Consider the following 23,924-nt stretch of genomic DNA (forward strand, 5'->3'; position numbering starts at 1 on the left):
CTTTTTTAAATTGTCCCTTACAAACAAAACATAAAACCCATAATTATTATACTGTAGATTGCAAACACACAATACTGGTTAACACAACTATTCCAGCGGTAGCATTTGTTTCTTATATATTTTTTACCCCCTCCTCCACCCAACACACATCCCAAACACATTGCAATTCCCTTTTTGAAACCAATGAAAAAGAATTATATACTTTTTATATTGCTTTCATTCCTGCTGGGCAATAATATAGGTCTCATTACCTTCATTTTTCAAAGGCTTACCAGAAACATCATTTTTCAAGACCAGCTTCTTGGTTAAGTCCTTTAGAAAAGATTCTGATTTCTTCTTGAATCTGTATCTGTGCTTTGTACGAATCTCTCCTAAGCAGCGCTGAGACCAGAGTAATTTGTCAGTCATCACTTTCGACTTCGCCTTTGCTCTAGCCCCAGCAATTCAACAGCAGCCTTTATTGCTTAAGGAAAATAGAAAATGCTGCCTCCTGGACATAAACATGTGATTTCTCTATGTCCAGGACCCAAAGGGTGAAAAGGGCAGATTTTTACCAACATTTCCTTAAGAATGAAAGTCTCCTTTTTAGCACATGTAGATTAGTCACCTGTGTAATGCTTTGCTCATGAATCACATTTTAGGGGTCTTGTGCGAAAAATTCTGGATTGCCACTGGGTCTAGTTCTACAGATCTTACTTACACCACACTCCCTTTGCAATAGGTGGGAGTGTGACTTGAGTAAGCACCGTAAAATCAGAGTCCAGTGTTCTCTTTGATCATGACTGCATTTTTAAATAGATGGGATCACAAAGTGAGCGCCCACACAACTTTGGGATAATCTAAAATATAATGCTGCCAATAATAAATGAAACATTGAAATAAAAAAAAAAAGTGGTTTGCTAGGAAGAGGTGGATGTCTTCTTACTCAAAAACTAGTAGGCAGGCAGAATTTTTAAAAACAATAATAAAATGTAGAATTATTACTGACGCAATGAGAATATAGGTTTTAGTGGCCAAAAAGAGTGGATGAGCTCTAGAAACATAGGGTACCCATGTTTTAGGCCCACTGGAAGCAGCTAGTGTTCAACCAGTTAGGTTTTTATATGGCCTTAAAAAAATATACATCAACTATGATTAATCACTATAAATTATTTTAAAAAAATTACCTGATTGTTGACCAAAAATATGAAATGGAGAAAAAGAAAACAAACAAGCAAACAAACATACCATGTTCACAAACAAAACAAAATAACTCTCTCAGGGACATCAGGGAAGGTGGAATACTATAACAACACATGTTCTATTGTTATACTATCCCACCCACCTTAATGAGGAACCCTTGGGCGTTGCTACTCCATAGCCTTTTGAATCCAGGTTTCCTCCCACTTTCATCGTGTCACACGGCTTTCGCTGCTCAATGTACTCATTCATAGTGGACTCCAGGAGGAAGGCAAATTTGCCCTTGGATTTGCGGACACGTGCTACGCCTTCAGCTGTAGTCCTAGTGAACACGGACGGCTCGGCTGATCGCATGTAGGTCCACATCTTTTCATACACTGCTATTTTTGACCTCTGGAGAAAATGAAAATAAAATTAAATACAGGAAAGAAGGGAACAACACGTTAATATGGACAGAACCGAGATAAGGATAACCTTTTAGTCCCTTTCCACTGCTAGCTAACTCTAATTTGCCACAATGACATGATTATTTTACAATTAGAAAACAGCCTTTTACCACTATCTAAGGCAGGGATCGGGAACCTTTTTGGCTGAGAGAGCCATGAATGCCACATATTTTAAAATGTAATTCTGTGAGAGCCATACAATGACCCGTGTATGTTACGCATTATCCAATAAAAATTGGGTGTTGTCCCGGAGGACAGCTGTGATTGGCTCCAGCCACACCCGCAACCATGAACATGAGCAGTAGGAAATGAATGGATTGTAATACATGAGAATGTTTTATATTTTTAATGTTATTATTTTTTTTTATTAAAGATTTGTCTGCAAGCCAGATGCAGCCATCAAAAGAGCCACATCTGGCTCGCGAGCCATTGGTTCCTAACCCCTGATCTAAGGATATCACTGAAATGACATTTAAAAGTGATATCTGAAGAAGCTGTTACCTCTTGCACTAATTATTCCACATAGCTGCTTAAACAACACCATATTATTTTTAAATGCAGAATGCCATAAAGAGTTGAACATTTAAAATAATGTTTTGTATCACATTCATGGTACACTTGAAAAAGACCAGGTAAGATTTAATTTTAGCTTTGTAAAATACCTTTTGATACTATTCTTAAACTATAGCAAATAAGGAGATTTGTTGTTCTCCTTATCTTTTCTCATGCCTCAAAGTTTTACTGAAAATCATTCAGATACGAAGTATACAAAAAGTGCACTCCTTTTCAAATCTCTAGTTGAGGACAAGAGAAGAAATCACGATAGTTTACAAACCAAATATCCATAACACAAGAATCAAACTCTAGATCTACCGGAATATTTTTAGACTTTTCCTCACAAAATCTCCAAACAGAATATGGATTAAATTTTAAAGAGAAGTAATTCCAGTTTCTCCACTTTATGTGTTAGAGAGTTAGTCATTCTAATTCCCTGATGTCAGCCAAGAAACTTATTTATTTTTGTCCATTTGGGCTCCATCTACATTACTACCACTATATAATTTACCCAGTTCTGATTGCAGGTATCTGCATTCATTTAGATTTTTTTCATCCACATACACATTTTAAATGAAAAAATATATCTAAATGAACTCAAATGTCCCCAAAGGATATATTTAATAAGATAGAAAAGACTGACACCTTTTTTATTTTTTATTTTTAGGTGAGAGGAAAGCAGATAGTGAGGCAGACTCCTGTCAGGTGTGCCCTGATCTACCCGGCAACCCCATCTTGGGCCAACGCTTGAGTACCAAACTATTTTTAATGCCTGAGGCTGATGCACTCCAACAGAGTTATTGTCAGCACCCAGGGTCACGTTTGAACCAATTGGGACACGGGCTGCAGGAAGGGGAAAGAAGCAGATGGTCACTTCTCCTGTGTGCTCTGATTGGGAATTGAATTGGGGATATCCATATGCTGGACAGAGACTCTATCCACTGGACTACCTGCCAAGCTGATGTTTGATATTACAATGGCATGCACAGAAACTTTTTTCTGGTGCAATTGCATTTATTCAATAACAAGGTGCTAAAAGTTCTGCATCTGGATCCAAATAAAAAGTAATGGAGACTTCATTCAGACTTAAATCTACGCATGAGGCCAAATCTTGAATAGAATGTACATTTATGTACATTGACTTTTCTTTGTTTACCCTAATACAGAATTCAACAAGAAGTGAATCTTAAAAAGCCAAGTATCCTGAATGGCAAACTGAAGACTACATAGTTTGGGGCAAAAATGAATTTTTCAGGTAGACAAAGAAAGACTCTAAAAGACATATTTATAATTTCAGTTTTGTAAGTTGGAAATTTTATCAATAAATCCACATAATAAGGCACATACAGTAAGAGAGGTGCATACTTGAACACCAAAAGAACCCAGATATATTATATTAATTGTATATTCAAATGTGGTGATAAATATCAAGATGGGAAATAGACATCCTGTAGTGTCCTGTGAAATGTTTTATGTTATTAACACTTAAAACAATATCTCATGAGCCTGAGCAGGTGGTGGTGCAGTGGATAGAGCGTTGAACTGGGATGCGGAGGACCCAGGTTCGAGACCCCGAAGTCGCCAGCTTGAGCGCAGGCTCATCTAATTTGAGCAAATCTCACCAGCTTGAGCCCAAGGTCACTGGTTCGATCGAGCAAGGGGTCACTCAGTCTGCTGTAGCCCCCCGGTCAAGGCACATAAGAAAAAGCAATCAATGAACAACTAAGGAGCTGCAATGAAGAATTGATGTTTCTCATCACCCTCCCTTCCTGTCTGTCTGTTCCTCTCTCTGACTCTCTCTGTCTCTGTCACCAAAAAAACAAACGAACAAAACAACAAACAAACAAAAAAACAATATCTCATGATATAGAGACAGTGGTGTGTGTTTATGTTTAGGTAATGACAGGTTATCTCTGATCATTACATTAGGAAATTTCATGCCACCGCTATAATTTAGCTGCAAAAATTCTGTGTGCTTCCAGGCCAGAGGAGTGGCTGGACTCAGAGAGGATCCACCAGGGAGGCTGTGTTGCCAGGCCTCATTCATTCCAGCTTCCATAACTGAGTTATCTCCCAAAGAACTAATTCTCCCATTTTATAACGAGTTTTATTCTCTGAAACTTATAAACTCTCTGGGTCATTTGACAGAGGTTGTCCTTAAATATCTATTTGGATCATTTCAATTTAGAGAAGTGTTGCTAAACTTCCTTTAGGCATATAATGGCTTTAGAAAATATAGTGATAGCTTGAGAGTTTTACCACAAAAGATACAGAGTTCCACAGATATTATATATTTCACACTGTATAATATGTTGAAATCAGTAGAAATAAAATTAAGCTGGGTACTACTTTAATCAAAATATGTTTTAAAATATTTTTTGAAATCATGCTAGTTACTTCAAAATTTTTCAGTTACTATTCAGTATCTCATTAAAGAAACGGGAGAGCTAAACAAAACTAACATAGTAAAATGGAAAAAAAATATTTTTAGAGCTTGGTAATTATGAAGACAATTTAACTCTAAAATGCAACATAATATTAAAGCAAATAATTTCTTTTTAAGGAATCAAGTATGATTAGGGCATTAATATTTTTTAGAAGTCCATTTCTATAATAATAATGTGAAGAATATTATTGCTGCATTTGTTTAAATATATTGAGTTACATATACCTTAAGTTCAAAAGAGGTTGAATTAATTACTATAGTTACACTAAACTTAGCAACCTTAAGTATTATAGGATTGGTAAAATACAGATGTCCAGTGGAAAATAAAGGAAAAGTGAAAGCAATTTTTTTGGAAAATATATACACATGATTTGTCACTGTGTTAATATTTAGAAATTCTGATCTTTTTCTTCTTCTTCTTCTTCTTTTTTTTTTTTAGGTGAGAAGAGGGGAGATAGTGAGACAGACTCACACATGTGCCCTGACTGAGATCCACCCTGGAAACCCTATCTGGGCTGATGCTGTAGTACTGACCTACTTTTAGTGCCTGAGGCTGATGCGCTCCAAAGGAGCTATTCTCAGTGCTTGAGGCCACACTTGGACTGAATCAGTCCAGCCACTGGCTACAGGAGGAGAAGGGGGAGAGAAAGTGGAGAGGGAGGGGGGAAAGTGGAGAGCAGAGGGTCGCCTCTGTGTTCCCTGACTGGGAATCAAACCCAGGATGTCCATATGTCAGGCTGGTGCTCTATCCACTGAGTGACTGGCCAGGGTCTGGAAATTCTGATTTAAAGGGGAATGGTTTAGATAAGATCACATTCACATGGTGAAGGGGTTGGGTGGGGAGATTCAATAAGCGAAGAGCTGGAAATAATATCCTTTTGCCTTATCCGTGACTACAAGAGCATGTTTGTTAAGGTGTTAGGGCTAGCAAATCTTTATAAATTTGATGAGACAGGCTAAAATGAGGACATTTCTGCAGACCCAGCAAGCTTATAAATTTAGTGATAATGAAACTGTTAAGTTCCTAAAACCTTCAACTGTGTTATTTACTTAAGGATCAGGTTTGGGGAGTGAATATACTCAAGGTAATAAGCAGCGTTAACATAAGAGTCATTTTTTTGAAATTAGAAAATTAATCTCAGATTTATTTGTTTCATCATTATTGTTAAACATAATGCATGGGCAGCTATCTGATCTAAGGCACTAGTTTATTACTTAAAACAAGTTGGACAAATGTGCTATCTTTTTAATTTCTCAAAATTACTAAAAAACAGGTACAGGTGTGACTCATTAGAGTAAATGTATACGTTGTTATCAGGTAAATTCATTCCTGTTTCTAGTAGCTTATGCAGGAAGACTAAGAGCTCATCAATGCACTATTTGATAATATTGTAAGCCCAAAGATAGTAATCCACCTCATTTGCAAAGTCATGATTTCACTGATGACTGAAATAGGCATAGGATAAAATCCACACTGAAATGAAAATCAGTGTTCAAATAAGTTGTATCATACTGTAAAAATAACTACACAGCAAGACTGCCATTCAGCGACAAATACTGACTCTCTTTAAATTCCTCTTTATATTTATGCTTAACAAAGATGCACTGAACATGACCATATCGAGTTTCATAATGGGACAAAACCAAGACAACAATTGAATTCAGATGTAATTCTCCCTCATGGCCTAATTCTGCAGTTTGTTATAACTACATTTTTTTGAAGCACAGAGTACAGGTCACCGCCTGAGGCAGTTTAGTGGAGCTGATAGATGTACCATTACTGCGTTCCTATGAGAAAACATTTTTGACAAGTACAAAAATACCCTTCACATTCTGTTTCCTCAACCTGTTAGACAAATGGTTTATTTAAACCAGGTCATCATCTATGGGAAAGGAGTGAGAATGCTGGGAAGAAAATGAATGCGATTTTATGCATTCCTGAAAGTGAGCTGCAAGGGAAAATGATTTTCTTGTCCCATTAGCTTTCACACTGTTCTGCAACAATAAGTACCTATACTTACAAAACTCTTTCAATTTAAAAACTGAGGTTGGGTGGGAAAGAAAGGTCACAGGGCCTGGTGAGCACAAAACTTGTCTGAAAGGCTGTGTAAATCTAGGAAGCAACTCTCCTTGTTCCTGTATTTCTTATCAATACATTTCTGTTTTCTACCTCACTAGATTTTTCAGCTTGAACAGTTTTTTAAAGTTCTATAAATGTTAGAAATAAACATTCTCAGTGTGCTTAATGCCAAAGAGCTTTACAGTGAGTTATGTTTGAAATGCTTTTACGGTATCAACGTAATATTTCTTTCTCCCTTGTCACTCAAGGAAGAATGATGAATCTGCAAATATTTGCTTTATTTACATGAATATCAGCCATCTTTTTTTTTTTTCTTTCTTTTCAGTAACAGGCAAGTTATAGCACAAACCTGTATTCTGTTTTGATGAATATAGAAAATGGTCTCAGGGTAAAGTTACTAAATTTTACCTTCCACTTTGGGTGGAAGCAGTTATAAACTTACAGGTTTCCATGAGGGTACTGAAATTGCGCTAAAATGTGTTAGAACAATATGTTTTCATTATCAAGCTTTATAGATTGGGATGCACTCAGTAAATAAAAAATTTTGCTTAATTATGTGTATTCATAGAATAATGTAAATTTTTAAAATAATGTTTACATTTTTTTTAAAAAAAGTATAGTTGCTTTGTAATTAGCATAAATGTTTTATTATCTCTACTAGCTATGTCTCACATTGTTGACAAAGATGTTGATTGTCTGGTGTCTTTTTTTTCCTTGCTTCATCCTTTCCCTCTCCTCAGCGAGCCCACCCACCTCCTTCTGGTGTCTTTTTTCTAACCAGGCCTAGCGATGAGTTTGACTGAGTTTGTGAGTAATTTCTTTTGATTTGGTATTACATAAACACCTGTAATATATATGGATACTATAACCAAATCATTTTTAAAAGAGAAATATCTTAGTAAAATTCAAGTCCATGAAACTTAAGCCTTGCTTAAGAAGTAGAACATTTTGTTGTATTTAATTCCCAAGCTGAGTGAGAAAATGATGAAACTATGCATTTTAAATTAAAGTGTAACCTTTCACACACTGTATATAAGTATTTAAAAGCTTATCATTTTTCCACAAAAGCTTAGGAAATAGGTGAAATATATCTTGTTTTCTTTAAGTAACACAAAATGTCTTCATTATCATTTAGTTATGTATTTGTAAAAATGTAACCCTAGCTCCTTTCTAATTTTTTAGTTCTGAAGTCACAAAATAAACCCTGATCTCAAATCATACATTACTAAGTGTGTATTTCTAGATTTAAGTAGAACCAGAGTAAAAGAAAGTCATGGAAAAAAAACAACAACATTTATCCTCATAATGAAAGAAGCAACTTTAAAAACCAAAGTATAAACAAAATATCTGCCATCTCAACGGCAAGCCTAAGGGACCATATCTGTATGTAAAAAGCAATTATTTCAGTTTAAAGAATTTTGTCTGCAAAAGAAGAGAAATAAGAAGAAACATAATTCCATACAATGCCTTCCAGAAGTGTCCAGAACTTAATAGTTTTTACTACAATTATCTTGTGAGAAAGAAAATACATTGCTTTAAAATACATTGTTATAGAGGAGATTATAGAATAATGTACTACATGTTGGAAGTATAACTTGCTATTAAAGTTTTGGGTTAAAATACAGGAAGTTAAATGTGTTCTTTTAAAAAAAGCCTTGCTTTACTCGTAGCCGCAAAGCATACACACAAATACCAACAAGCCAGATGCAGTATCACAGGGTTCTCAGCATTGAAATCTGCACAGATTATATTATAAAGTTGTTTTCATTACCTTTTCATTATTACTCTTCCCTAGGGAGGGTCCCTCTTGCAGTGTGAACAAATCAAATAGTTTTTGAAAATTAAAGTGATTATAAAATCCACGTAAAAGCATTCGTATTGAGCATAGCAGTTACCACTGTGTTTGAAAAACTGACAATGGCTAGAACCTATAATTGTTGGCAAAGTTGCCTGAATTTTAAAATGATGAACGTTTCATTGTTAATTCTCCTTTTAACTTACTCTGAAGAATTCTTTCGTTGACCCTGAATCCAGTGTTCCATAGGCAATTTCTGTTTGTTTGGCCAGGTCTTCCGCACTTTCTATGGGGGAGACCATTCGCTCAACCGTCAGGAAAGCAGCGAGGTTAGCAGTGTAAGATGATATAATGATGAGTGTAAAGAACCACCAAACACCTCCAACAATCCGACCTGAGAGGGATCTAAACATGGATAAGATAATGCACATTTTCCTTTCTCTACCCGATATAGAGAAAGACAAGAAATGTCATCAATTCACCGTGTGTGCAATAAAATAACAATTGTAGTATTATTTTATTTTCTAATAATCTATTTAAGAATGATTTCAGAATTTCTGAATAATCCGATCTTTTGATGTTATAGCAAATGAAAAATATGAAGGCTTTTTTCTTTTTATTGTTTAATTGGCAGAAATGTGGAACTTAATGTAATGGGAAATTAAGAGAAAAATTTACTTAAAATTATTGATGCCTTCCCCCTCTTAAGATTTTAGTATCTCTGATATTAGAATGCAGCCTATAGTTGAGGTAAAACACAGTATCATGGCTTACTGGGCAGCATTTTTCTCTTGATGGTACAGAAAATAGCAATACACCTTACCATACAAATTGGTAGCTGCTTTTCTGAAGGAATATGTTTTTACCTTAAGTCAGAGCCCTGCCAGGATGGATGGGACATATGCCAAGGTGGGGGTGGACTAGATGAGGATTGGTCTCAAAGTCATTATAGCTGAGGATCCATTTCTTACTTGTGTGAAGGATGAGTTATGTCCTAAAGCATCTTTACATACTGCTATAAAAATGTTCTGTCACTGTCAATATGAGACCAAAGTATGTGCCTTGTCAGTGTGTAGCAACAACATTAAAAACTGATGCTCAATCTCAAAAAAACCCCAAAATTTTCTTTTCCCACTTTCTCTGGCGTTCAGGGCTGTGTGGGTGAGAGTGAGTGCAGAGGAAAAGTGAGAATAGAATGAAGAAAAAGTTCTAGGCATACACATAATTGATCTCACTCACTGAAACCATCAAACTATTTTATATTTTAAAAGATTGTTGGATGTGAAGACAAATTTTATGTTTTCCATCATATTTCTGGCTTTAACATGCTCTCTTCTTAAGTACAATATTATCATATAAGTGGCAACTGTTGGTTTTAATTTAGTGTTTGCTTAATCCTGGTTTTAAAAACCATTACTCAATTTGCTTTGGTTTCTTTTTATTTCATTAGTTGAGAGTTATTGATTTATGTTTGTATGTTAGAATTAAAGCACATTTACAGTTTTCCTGGGTCTTAGGGAGCACAAACTGTACTGTGGCTAAATTGTCTCTTTTCCAGAATGCATACATTTCTTTTAAAAAATCCATATACTTGGATTAATATAAATTACTATTTAAATTTAATTCTCAGTTTTTCTTGCCTTCAGCTACTTTTTCTATGGGTATTTTTTCTGCAACCAGAGATTGGCTGCATTTTTGGCAAACAAAAATGAAAAATGTCTCAGTGACATCCAAAGAAAATGAGCTATGACTCCACAGAGAGTGAAAAACATCTCTATAAAACTAAAGTAGTACTTTCATTGCTGGCTCTTTGCCCACTGCTTAGCATATTATATATTCTTATACAGAACAATGTATATCTGGTGCCTACTATGTGGTCTCAGGTTTTAGGTAATGTCATTGCAGAAATCTTTCTTAAGTCACATGGAATGTAAATCAAGTCCAAAATTAATTTTTAAAAATTAAGAACAGTGACAAAACAACATTTGATTTTGAAAAGGAGACAATGAAAATGAATCCCACTTTTACAATTTAGATGTTAGTTTTCATCTGTCATATGATTGAAGGAAATAGTAATACTAAGTGACTTTTGAGAGTTCTGATGAGTTGCATATGTTAATTTTCCATTGGGATGTATCCATATTTTATTCTAACTTGGAAACTTTAATTATTCATATACTTAGATCAGTTTGGGAATTGCAAGGTGTTTCTGTTTCAAGTGCTCTGCCCCCAGGAAAAAGCATGTACAGACATGTTCTGCACAACACTTACATTTACTGAGGAATGGGTGAAGGATTTTTGAAACTAACCTGGGGGAAATGTCACATCCTTGCTGCATAAAAGCACCCAGGGAAAACCAGAGGCTGTTAAAGATGCCAAATTCATTGGGAGGCTGGTCGCTGGGTCCTTCTTTTCCATCCTCTGGCTCTTCCGTGTGCCACTCATATGGACTAAACCTACTAACTAGGAACAAGACCACGCTGACACCAATGTAGGCAAAGACTATGCACATCCAAATCTCATAGGCCAGAGGATCCAAGAAGGAAAACACTCCTGGTTTAGATTTCTGAGGCTTTTTGATCATGATAGATATGCCCAAACTCATGAAGGGCTTAGAGAAGTCAATGACCTCCTCTCGGACCAAAGTGATTGTCAGAGGGGCAATAGCAATCTCTGCTTTCTATAAGAGAAAAGACACATGAAAAACACAGGTTAATGGATTTCATGAAGCAAGTAGCACTGGATTAATCCACTCACAGATAACCAGTTACTCATTAATTCTACATTTTTTTTTTCAAATACCAACACTGAGTAAGGCCAGTGGTAAATACAAAGAGAAACAGTTGACTTGTTTTTGTAAGATAATATTATATCACTTAAATTTCACAAGATATTTTGTTGATGCTAGTAATTAGATAAGAGGAAGAGAAACAGGGACTCGGTAGACATAAGCAAAAATAACTTCAACTTAAATAAATGTATTAGCCTTTAAGGATCTAGGACAGCATAGGGGAAGAGACTTAATAGCCTTTCCATATGGCTAAATTGCTGAATTTCTTGGCCAGGAATGCTATGGTACAGTCATTTGAAATGTTGCCACTTATTCAGTGGCATCCCTTAATATTATGCATTGCAAATTTCAAACAGTCCTTTTTATTTTTTATTCTTTTTCAGTTATGAGGAAACCTATCAGTCACAAAGTCTGTGTTTGTAAGACAGTAGAAACCCGTGGTTTGACAACATTTTCCAATTAAGCACACACACAAAAATCTGGAAATTGGCATTTGCTTCTTAGTCACATACTTATTTTTCACTTTCAGTTTCTAAAAAAGATGTTGGAAAACAGTGGATTTAATTCTCAGATATTATGATCAAAGGACACCAGCTTCCATTTTTGTTCTGCAATTTGAGCTATTTTTCTGGGCCCGTTTCCATATCTCTAAAATGAGGACACTTTCTTCTTTTACCTCATTGCATTATTGTGATTGTTTATTTTAAAAAAACCTTAATAAAATAACCATAAGCGTTCATTGAAAGAGTATGTGTCTGATGCTAATCTAAATATTTTAAATGGCTCTCCATTTAACCCTATAACAAACATATTTATGATTGTTTTATAGATACTGAAACTGAGACTCAGGTGAGCCTTACACATCACGGCTGCTCTGCGATTTGACCTTGTGCTTCTTCCATTAAATCATACCATCTCTAAAATCAAATGAAATAGGGAGTGGTAGAAAAACTGTGAACTGTTACATAGCCTACAAATGAAAAAAAAAAGGTTTTTTGATTATTTATTTTAAAAGGAAAGTATTTGGCATTAAAATGGAATCTGAAACATACCCAGACATACGTGTTCTTACATAGAGGCTGCCACTACAGTATGTCCTTGGGCTGCTGGTTTGATGCCATGGCCAGCAGCTTGCTAGAAGGGCACATGAAGGGTTAGTCTGGGCAGTATGCTTTAGCCATCATGCTATCCACCAAGTTACTGAGAATTAACAGTTTATACCTTCAAGTGGGAATAAACTTAGTTCACATCATAAAAGTCCATATATGTAAAAGCCAGAATCATTGCTGGGAAGTTAATGATTTCCCAATAGTTATTTTACACAAGTGACATATGGACTAACTATAGAAATGTTAGTATAGAAAAACAGAAGCAAAAAATTAAACAAGGATATCTTCTTTACCTACTGCAGAACATTATATTTTCTAATTTCCTCTCTCTTCTCAAAAGAATAGAAACTTATTTTTATTTCAAGACATATATTAAAAATAAGTCTTAATGATAGCAAATATTTTATTATGTTAAAGTATAATTTACCCAATTTCTTATTTTGGAGGATATTTGTATTGCTTTCAGTTTTATACAATTTATAACACTAATGATGTGAACATCTTTGAAGTAAAATCTTTGTGTATATTTTAATTATTTAAGATAAATTTCTAGAAATGAGATTGCCTGTCTAAAAGGTAATAATCTTTTTAATGCTTATATTTGCCCAACTTTTCTCTGTAGAGCTCATGTAAAATTTCTACTTTCACCAGCACCATGTAGATGCACCTACAGTTTTAAATTTTGACCACCCTGTGTATCTTTATTCTCATTTATCTTCACCAACTTTCTATATGACAAATTAGATCACACTGTATTAATTTGAATTTGTTTTTATTAAACAAATAGCCACTTTTACTTCTTTTATGTATTACCTGTCATAACCTTCCCCTATTTTCCATATGGAGTATTCTTTTCTTTTATAGACTAGTTTGTCAGTGCATTTAAATCTATTCAAAATATTCTCTTGTTTTCCATGTATGTTGCAAATATTTTTCTTATTCATTAATTGTTTTGTTTCTATAATTTAGTTCAGCAATTTTCAACCATTTTCATCACATGGTACAGATAAACTAATTACTAAAATATATTATCTGGCCAGTCTGTCAAAAAATAGGTATAATTTTGATTCATTAACATTGGATGGTTATTGTTGTCTTGGCTGTTGTCATTTTTTATTTGACAATCTCAGGGAAAAGAGGTCAGTGCCCCTGAGAAAATAGCCAGGTATTTATTGCATGTTGTAAAAATTCTTGTGGCACACTGGTTGGAAATCACTGACATAATTCATGGTATTTTATTGCAATATATACATTTTAAACTTTGTTGGAGCCATATAAAATTATCTTTTTGTGTTCTGAGGTTTTGGATTCATACTTAGAAAAAACTACATTCTTTAAATCGATCTCAATCATATATATTTAATTTTTAATTTTTAAATTGCATATATTTTAATCTAGCACCGATAATTTCTCTATAACTTATTTGGCATATTATATGATGATATGCTATGAAGTTGTTAATTTACAAGTAGTTGTTCAGCAGGAGTAAATGAATAATGCATTCTTTCATTGACTTGAAATGCCACCTTTCACATATACACTGCTCTGTGCAGCATCTTTTGAAAATTTTTATTTATAGAAGTTACCACTAATGAGGATAAAAATCTTAAAAATAAACAAACATTAAGAGGAATAAAAGACTCTTCAACATTAAAAATAATAAACTAGATGTAAAGGACGACAAACATTGGAGTAAAGTTCAACGAGGACACTTTCAAAGTCAGAAATTTGTGTTTTGAAAGAGTCCCATGATCGAAGAAGACACATCTGGGCTTTCTCTCCTAACACGGATGTATTGTGTGTGCCTTGTCCTACTACTTCTCCACGATTCCCAGAATTAAGCGTAAACTATTTCCTGTAAGAACTTGATAATACTGTATTTGAATTCATGAGGCTATCTGGAGTGAGATTCACGAGTCAGCAGTGTAACATACCACTGGTAATTCTGATGCTGGGCTATGGAACACACTTTGAGAAATATCTCCTGGGATTAAAACACACACAAGTATGGCAGGGACCAGAGAAGGTCCTGAAGCAGCACGCCACAGATCACAGAAAAGACTTGAGCAGGTGTGAGAGGCAGAGAGGACCTGACAGTATAAAGGAGGTCTGAGCTTCTGAGTCCCCACCTGGTGGTGTGCTGAAGGCACCGATGAGCGTTTCACAGATAATCAATTACTAACAATTACAGCAACAAAATTTGCAAAGAATAAGGTAAGATAATAATAATGGATTCAAAGTTCATCGTTTTGTTGTCTAACAGGCTTTGTTGGGCAAAAGAGGATGGATGGAGTTTTAGTTAGGACTCTGGAAACTGGGCATTTGTCTATGTGTTAGCAGGAAGAAAGAAAGAAAGAAAGAAAGAAAGAAAGAAAGAAAGAAAGAAAGAAAGAAAGAGAAAAAGAAAGAAAGAAAGAGAAAGAGAGAAAGAGAGAGAGAAAGAGAGAAAGAGAGAAAGAAAGAGGAAGGAAGGAAGGAAAGAAGGAAGGAAGGAAGGAAGGAAGGAAGGAAGGAAGGAAGGAAGGAAGGAAGGAAGGAAGGAAGGAAGGAAGGAAGGAAAGAAGGAAGGAAGGATGAGAGAGAGAGGAAGGAAGGAGGGAAAGAAGGTAGAAAGGGAAAGAAAAAGATGAGAACAGACCTTACAGACACCAGAATAAAAAATACTAAATCTTCAGAAAGTGTAAGAGACATCGAAGACAATTTCCTTTGGGAAAAGAGTGGACAGCTAAATGGCAGAGACAGGGATGTTTAAATTCTCTCATATTGCTGATGAATGAACAAATATAACAAATATTAATAACCACTATGTTATATTCTTTCTCTCTTGGAACTGCCTGACTTCAAACTTTTGATTATTGTAACATGTGTACTACTGACAACTTTTTCCTTTTTAATTGTGATTTCTGATTTCCTTTTTAATTGTGCTACTCACTTCATATCAAATGTTTTCATTATTTAAACCATGTTCCCCTAACAAAATATGGTCAGAAGCCTTGCAAAGTGGTGAGCCTTCTCAACTGATAGGAACCCCAGAGGAGATATATGTAGCAAATGCCTTAGAAAGTAACCCAGGTTAGTTTTCTCATTCTTAACTAATTGCTATTCTAATTTTTTCTGAGATGAAATAATAATGTGTTCTAAAGGAAATTAATTCATTAATTCTAACAACTTGGATAATGTTCACATTTAAAATTGACTTATTGTATTGAAAGTTAAAAATATTGATAAGGAACACAAGCTTTAGAAACCTTTTTCTTTTGGAACTTGAAACTCAATATGAAATTGATCATGAGCCCTGTGGTAAAATACTTTTTGACTTTTTTACAACCTCATTAGCCCCCTCATTTAAGGCATCTAATTAGTTAGCAATTTTTTTCAAATATATATAAAACTAACTGATTATTCTTTAATGCCAATTTCATCTTGCTGCTGAAATTATAGCTATTATACTAAGTGGCGTGGAGAATGTTCACTGCTTTATGGTCTGAAAAGCAGGACACAGAATCATGAAACTAGAGAATTGCAGTTCTGGCTTGGAAAGTAAGCTCCTGTGTAAGACTTCCTTTACATTCTAAATTGTTCTACTTTTATTTTTTTCTGGGGGAGGATGACTGTCATATAATTCTTTATTTCCAAAGGGCCTTGTGAGGATTAATCAGATAGACTGCTTTGAAGGTGACATTTGTGAAATATGAATTGGCTTATAGGAAATTTCAGAATAAATTTCCAGTGTATGTGACTTTTATTCATGATTACTCAATGAATAAAACTGACTATTCTTGGTTGGGCTTCTGGACTTTGGAAATATCATACCATCACCAGCATATGATAAATGCTGGTTTGATTTAGGTACTTTGCTGTGCTAGCTGAAGGGACCGATCTTATTCTGATCAGGCAGGATGTCTACATTGAATTTACCCTTGGTTATGAGTGTGTACTCTCAGTATCTAGTGAACATAAAAGAAAAGGTATGACATGCTTCCTTGTGAAGCAAGCTGAGGAATAAATTCTAGTTTTTGTGTTTTGTTAGGTATGGAAAATGATGGGGTTGCATACAGCTTAAATTTACTGTGTTCAATAGAATTGCAAGAATCTCACATTATTGGTGAATATTTTATAGATGCTAAAGTAGATGGCTTCACCAATTACTTAAAAGATACTTGCCAGTAATTACAACCAACAGGGATATAAATAACTAGCTAAAGTGAGGTATATACCTTTATGTTCTCGAAGAAAACCTGTTCCTACAATTATCAAATGGCAGATTACTAATGGATTTGTTTTGTAGTTCTCAAAACAACATGTTTTTGGGATCGAAGAATCAAAATGGAAAGAATAATCATCACCGATACTGAAGTTAGTGGTTTTTTTTTAAATAGGTCATTACATTCTGAATTTTTATATCTCTTTCCTAATTTTGAAGTTATCAAGTGTTAGTCTCTCTCACTGTTTGGGAATTGCATTATTAATAGAGAAACAGTTGAACATCTTATATATCTCTTTGAATGTAACTACAAATTAAAAAACAGTAATAGATGATTAAAAATTGATATGTGCCCAAGTTAAAGAAAAGTTTCAGGTTCATGTAAGTAAATTCTTCAATAAATAGATTTGCTTACCCCATAAACAAGTTCTCCTACCATCCCATTCCAGATTTTTGTGTCTGCATCCCTTGCTCCATATTTTCCATCAGGGACAATGGCAATTTTATACTTGATACCAATATGTTTTGCAATTTCAGATGCCAAATCTACACAGTATCCTTCATACTTGTCATTTCCTTCAAACATTTCATGATTTTTCTTGTACATAACATATGGGGATTCCTATAATGAGAGAAGTAGAACTGTAAAGGAGAAATTATAGAACATTCAAAAATCTTTATGTAACAACAGAAATATTGTTTCGTATTGTATACTTGCTGATTTTGTGTGGCTAGAAATTTGTAATAAAATAGATGAGTATATCAATAAATATACTTAAATGTACATTAAATTGATTTATACTAGATTCTAAATGTGAAGTTATAAATTGATTTTCTATTGAGTAATTATTACATACTTAGCACTGTAATTGTGATAAGAAAAATATCTGTTACTAATCATTTAGAGAAGCATAGTTATAACCTTTGGCAATGAAGTTATTAGTTTCAAATTATCACGTGAAGTTGAAGACTACTTAGTAGTCTTCAGCTTCATGTAATAAAAGACTAATTTAAGGTCACCTGTCTCCATATTATGCATCTTGTTTAGCTACAGTCCACTGTGACTTCCTTTAGGAAAAGAGCTAATTTTACTTTGCTCTGTAGCATTTAGTAATATGTCTTCCTCAGAGCAGGCAGTAGTAAGTTCTGAATTAGCAAGAAGAAATGAATAAATAGTCTTAAAAATTACTTATTTGCATTAAATTGGCTTTTCTGAAATTATCCAATATTTTGGATTTAATTAAAATTTTGTTCCGTGAATTTTTATTCTGTTACACAATATGTCTTTGGTGGAAGCTGCTAATTCCCCTCAAATCATGACTATCACACACTTCAAGTGACTATCCCGTTTAGTTTTTGAAGCAAGACAAAATAGGATCAAGAATTATTGTCAAAATCCATATAAAAATTAAAAAGTTTGCTGGTGGCTAATGATAACTGGTCAGCTTTCACTTAAAGTACACACACACACTCCTAATCCAACCCATTTAGCAACATGTTAGCAAATATGCACTTGATTTTATAAATGGAATCTAAAGCCACCAACTAAAAGATAGCCTTGGTGAGCATGCAAGTCATAGAAAGCTCCTGATCACACCTCAGAAATTTTAGTTATTTGCAGACAAGAAATGACCACTTTTGGCCACAACATCATTGAGATCATGTATTTATATCTTATAAAATTGTATGGTAACATTCATTTAGTAATTTTAATAACCAATCTTTCTTTTATCCCAGAAAGTTTGCAACTGTGAAAGTTTAATTTGCTCTTGGAACTCTGAATTAGAAAGAAATTTACTTTGCATAACATCTACACTAATTGTTTTTAAAAATAGTTTGTAAATATAAATACTACTTTTAAAAACTTAATTAAGCATGTGAATTATAAGATACATGATAAAGATATTCTAAAGAACTCTATAGTGAGCAGTTGTCCAGGATGGGTCCTTGTATTATGGTCTTAAATTCTGCCTTAGTTTGACATGACTAAGTGACCCAGAGGTCTCTTATTTGTCCTTTGAATTTGATGAATATTTTAACACTGGAATTTTTGTCCATCTATAAAATTAAGACAACTAATTTTCTCTTTTATAGACAGATAAAAATTATTACTGTACAGAAAAAAACTCTTTAAATATGTTTTAAAGAAAGTTTATCCACCTATAAAATTTAGGTAACTAATTGTCTCTTCTTTAGATAGATAAAAATTATTAGTTTACAAAAATATTCTCTAAATATTGTTTGGTAAATTATAAATGTGGTTTTGAAAATTGGTGAGTTGTTGCAAAGCACTGTTAATTTCTGAGATGTGTTATAAAATATTAGTAGGTAAAATGAACTCTTTTCATTTTTTTCTGGCAATAGCTAATTAAAATATGGAATAATATGTAGAAAAATGCAACAATCACACACTTGTAAAATGCTTAACATTCTAATTGAAATGGCTATATAGGTATCATCTCTAACTATTATTATAACAAACCTAACAGTTTTTCAAATAGAATATAATTAAGGCTCACATGTGATACTAAGGCTGCATATCTACTCTAAAGTGTCTGGAATAGTTGAATAATTACAAATTTTAACATATATAAACATATATGTTACATATACATATAACATATATATAGATATATAACATCATTTTAGCTTGTGTGAAGAAGTTTCTCTAGCTAGTATTTTCATCTAAATTGCTAAATTCCTTCTATATTAGTTTGTGAAGTGTTAGTTTATTAAAAGCTGTACTTTTATTATTTGCTCAAAATTTATTAAACACTCAACTGTGTTCCAGGCAGTGTGCTGGGAACTAAGGGTACAAAAATAAGTAAAACATGCCCCTTATCTTCTTGTGATTAAGTAAGGTTAAATTCTTTTAAATAAGGGTAAATGAATAAGAGTGGTGGGAGACAATAATAAAATAAAGTAGCAAAAAATAATAATAGTTCTTATTTAGTGCTTACTCTGTATCAGGCACTATGATAAATTCTTTAATTTTGCCCTTTAATTTATTTTTCTCACTGACTTTGAGGTAGGCATTTCCCCTTTTGCAGATGGATTATTTAAGGCTCAAGGAGTTTAAGAAAATTGTTCAATTTCAAAGAACTAGCAGAAGTGGAAGTTGACCTTATATTTTGAAATATCTGAAAATATTTGAAACTATTATTGCATCTGTCAAAATGTGTGCAAGTATTTGAGATTTCACATGCTTTAATAAGAAAAAGGGATAAGATTAAAAAAGTGAATTACTGTTTTTTTAGAGAATGAAATTCTTTATATAAAATCTTCATTAAACAATATACATAAAACCTGTATCTCCTCATAGTGTCTATCTAGTATTTATAAGGCACTCAGTAAATATAAAGATTTCCTGGTTTATCAGGGCTTCTTAAATAGTAACATCATGGCAAAGTAATAATATTAGAACTTTGATTCAGGTCTTCAAAAAGAAAGTAAATATTAAGTCCTAGGTCATCTCTTCGGAAATAAGCATATGTATATGTAAGTTAAAAAATATTTAGTGTCTTCTTTCATTTTATTATTTTCAATTTTATTTTGACAGCAGGGGCCCATCATGTCTTTGTTTTTCTGCCAAATAAACCAACAAAGGGTAGAAAAGCCTTTAGTTCACTGAAGATGTTGGTTATGAGTTCAGCTAGGATTTTTTTGCACAACCAGGGGCATGCACAATGACTGAGATTTATTGAATGGTGCACACAGCACAAGAGAAGAGAAACTTACACAGGGAGGTGGAAGAACAAAGGGAGGGAAGGCTCGGCTTTCCTTAAACAAAAGCTGTCATGGTTGCTCAGCTCTACCCAATTTATTTGAGTAGGTCTCATTTTTCTTTTCCAAATGAGGAGCAAACCCTTAATACTCACCCAACCTCCTTTTGCCCGAAACCCAAACTGGCAATTTGTCCACAACTAGCCCTTCAAACACTGCGTACTTGAGGAGGTTTAATACATAGTTTTGGTGCTACTATGGGTGCAGAAAATACCAAATCTTTTCAATTTAATAGTAAAAAAAACCTTCTAGGCAATCATTAAGGGGATTTATGGGGCATCTTTGATAAGCATCCTTATGGAGTCTCAGGTGTTCAATGTGAATAAAAATGGAATGATGAGAGAAGTGGAATATAATCTCTTACTTTTCAAAGTATAACCTGACATCTTTAGTATCAACTACTGTGCCCTGGGGGCAATAACACCTTAGAAGTTATTTTAAATGCATTACTTCTTGGCAATTATGAGTTTATTACTACAATTTCCATAATGAATAGCGTTCAACATCTGCTTTGCTGTTTCAGGGAAGAAACCACTCTCTTTCTAAAGGTGTTATCATTAGGGCCTGCTTAAAAAAATGCTTATGTGGATGAATTAAGATGATTTTCAATCAATGAAGTATCATTTTCCACTGAGTAAAAAGATTTTTTTTGATTATTTGTATTTAGCAAAAGTGAAACTATTGAAATACTTATTAAAAAGCTTTAAATTTTCTAAACATCACAAATATAATCATTAGAATTATAATTGAAAATGGTTAATAAAATTAGTAGTATTAACCAAAGTTATTTGCTATGTGGATATTTCTTTTCCTCTCAAGAATCTTAATAGATGTAGATAATTTATCCCATGAGTATAATTCTTAAAAGTGGATATTAAAATGTTACTATTCAATTCAGAAAAAAAAATACATTTAATGGCTACACAACTTTAAGTTTATTTAAAATAACATTTAAAAACTAATTAAGTTGTAATCCCTTCAGAGGCAGGTGTATGTATGGGAATATTAATATTTGGTACAGGGAAGAAAATAAATATGTCTGTATTTTCTGTCTATATGGTGTGGGCAAAAGTGGGTTTAGACTTGTTTGTATGAAAAACTGGTACAATAATTAATAAATAATAATACAAAAATATATTCTGTTTTGTGTATTCACAACTGTAAACCTATTCTTGCTCACTGCATGCATATATATACACACACATACACACACATGTGTAGGTCATTGTATGTACACATGTATTGTGTATAGCGTATCTAAAAAATTCTACTTTATAGATAAGATAAAGTATCAAGCATCTCCTAAAAAGTATAAAAAGGTAACCTCTAGAAAGATCAAATGTGATAAGTAAAATAGCTTTTAGGTTTGTTACATAATTCTGATGCTGTAATGATTACATTTAGACTTACGGACATTTTTCCTAAAGGTTTGTGATGTTTATAAGATGATAAGAAATACTTTCTTAATTGAGTAATTCATCATTTAACTTCAGTAGTAAAGATGTGGGGAAAAGTGGGTTTGGCTGAAATATCATTGCACCTTTCTCCTTTTCCAGAGAGTTCAGCAGCCAAAGGAAGTAGTGAGATTACAGAGGAAGACACCTTCTCTTTCCCCCAACATCTGCCAATTGCCTTTTCCTCCATTGCTGCACTTGTTCAAACCACATGGTTCATATTTAGATTCCTTAGGTGGTTTGTAGAAATTATTATTTTGAATGTAAAAAGTTAAATAAGTATGGTAGCATTCTCATAAGTTTTATAGATTTTTGGTCACTAAAACAAGATATAAAATGATGAGCATCTGAATCTAAGACCTTAGGCCTTTCAACTTTGTAGTCATGAGTTTTACTTGATGATATCATGAATTTTACCTTTTGTTTAGATTTAGCTGAGTTAAATTTAGTATGACTATATTCAGGTAGAATAAATTAGACATTAAAATGAAGATCACATAGATATACAACACTGTTATAAAAAACAAAATTCAACTGTGCAAAACACTAAAGCTACATTTTATTTAAGAATGATATGGAACATATTTATTATGTCTCCTGTCTGCTTTCTCTCACTTAAAGTATAAATTTTTTTGAATACCGGATTTCTGTCTTTTTTGTTGTCTTACATATCTCAGACTTCTAACTGTGCCTAGCACATAGCAGACGCTTAATAAATATTTATAAATGAATGAATAAATGAATTTATCAATCAATTTTATTTAACAATAGCACATATCATTACAGTGTAGCAACACATAAATAACAACATACACAAAGGAAAGACAAATGGGAGAACAGCAATGCCATATCAATTCAATCAAAATGAATAATTTCCAGTGCCACCACATTATCAGCCTTTTTGTTTCTAGATATCTGTCTTTCACATAATACAATATCTAACCAAATCCATCTGTATTGAGAGTTTCCAATTAAATTTGGGGGATTATTACATGCAAATGTCAATATCTCATTCATCTACAAGGAGCCATGTTTGTTTTTTTTTTCAAAATGAATGAGGTGGTAGAGATGTCACAGGTCCCAGCCTACCATTTTCAACAGAAGCAAATACAAGGAACACTTGCAGGGAAAGGATTCTGGTATTATTATTTTTTTAAATTATTGAATATCTATGCAGTTGCAAAGACCAGATGTATTATATATATGAAAATTACACTTTTATACAAAAGACAGATACTAGTGTTGCACTATTTTGATAGCAAAAATATTGATAATATCATTCTCAAACAACAGATAACTTTACAGAATTTTCTTTATGTATATAGGAAACATTTGGATTTTTCAATCAATTTTCCGTATTTTTGATAGCATGCTTCCAGAAAACTAGCCATGCTTGCAAAATTAATGCAGTATTTTTGTTTTAAAAATGATATCTCCAGCCTCTTTATTAACTGGGATTAAAAGGAGATTCTCTACATTTACATCTATAATGCACATTAAAACAGTTTATTTCACACAGGAACAGGAAAATTTTCAAAAAAATCTTTAAATGAAACTTTGTATATTTAGAAAGCAAGCACACAGATTCATAGATATTTGCTTTTAGAAAATCTTGGAATTAGGAGTGATATAATTCCATTATTTATATACAATGACCTTATTTCAAGGTAGGGGACTGATATGTCAGAATTGCTAAGTGATTCTTTTTCAACATCTATTTATTATCTTGAGAAAGATGAGGATTAATTCTTCTTTTGTTCTTGTTTCTCAGAAAAGTCACAAAACTTAAATTTTTTTTTTCTGGTAGTCCAGAGTTGGTCATCCAGGAAGAATTCCACATGAAAAATTAGATTAAATTTACTACACAGGAGAACAAGACTTGAGCCTTGTTAGGAATGGTCGAACAGCGTGGAACTCATTTCATTCTTGATCAATTTCTTAAAATAGGATTCTTCATCAGAGGCTGAAAAGAGGAGGACTGTACTGAAGTATAATTTTCCATTACTGTGCCTTTTTTAGGAAAAGAAATATATGCATTGCTTTTCAAGTCCCATGCAAACATTACACAATTAAGTTAAAAGG

General features: G+C 33.4%; 1 protein-coding gene across 8 annotated transcripts in view; it reads right to left on the minus strand.

Moving 5' to 3' along the window:
• The window catches only part of GRIA4 (glutamate ionotropic receptor AMPA type subunit 4), a 397,987-nt gene that overhangs the window by 42,245 nt on the left and 331,818 nt on the right, over positions 1-23,924 (minus strand). For 7 of the 8 annotated variants that reach the window (XR_010727609.1, XM_066247650.1, XM_066247649.1 and 4 more), the window contains 4 exons: positions 17,021-17,227; positions 10,811-11,181; positions 8,708-8,906; positions 1,325-1,572 (listed from right to left, as the gene is read on the minus strand). Coding sequence is in view for 7 of the 8 variants with exons in the window: in XM_066247650.1 (XP_066103747.1) it covers positions 1,325-1,572; positions 8,708-8,906; positions 10,811-11,181; positions 17,021-17,227 (1,025 nt within the window). In the remaining variant the exon portion in view is untranslated. Of the gene's footprint in view, positions 1-1,324; positions 1,573-8,707; positions 8,907-10,810; positions 11,182-17,020; positions 17,228-22,620; positions 23,806-23,924 lie in introns of those variants that run through there. The other variant, XM_066247655.1, reaches the window with a different exon arrangement.

This window comes from Saccopteryx bilineata, chromosome 1 (assembly GCF_036850765.1).
Source record: "Saccopteryx bilineata isolate mSacBil1 chromosome 1, mSacBil1_pri_phased_curated, whole genome shotgun sequence".
Taxonomy (NCBI): Eukaryota; Metazoa; Chordata; class Mammalia; order Chiroptera; family Emballonuridae; genus Saccopteryx; species Saccopteryx bilineata.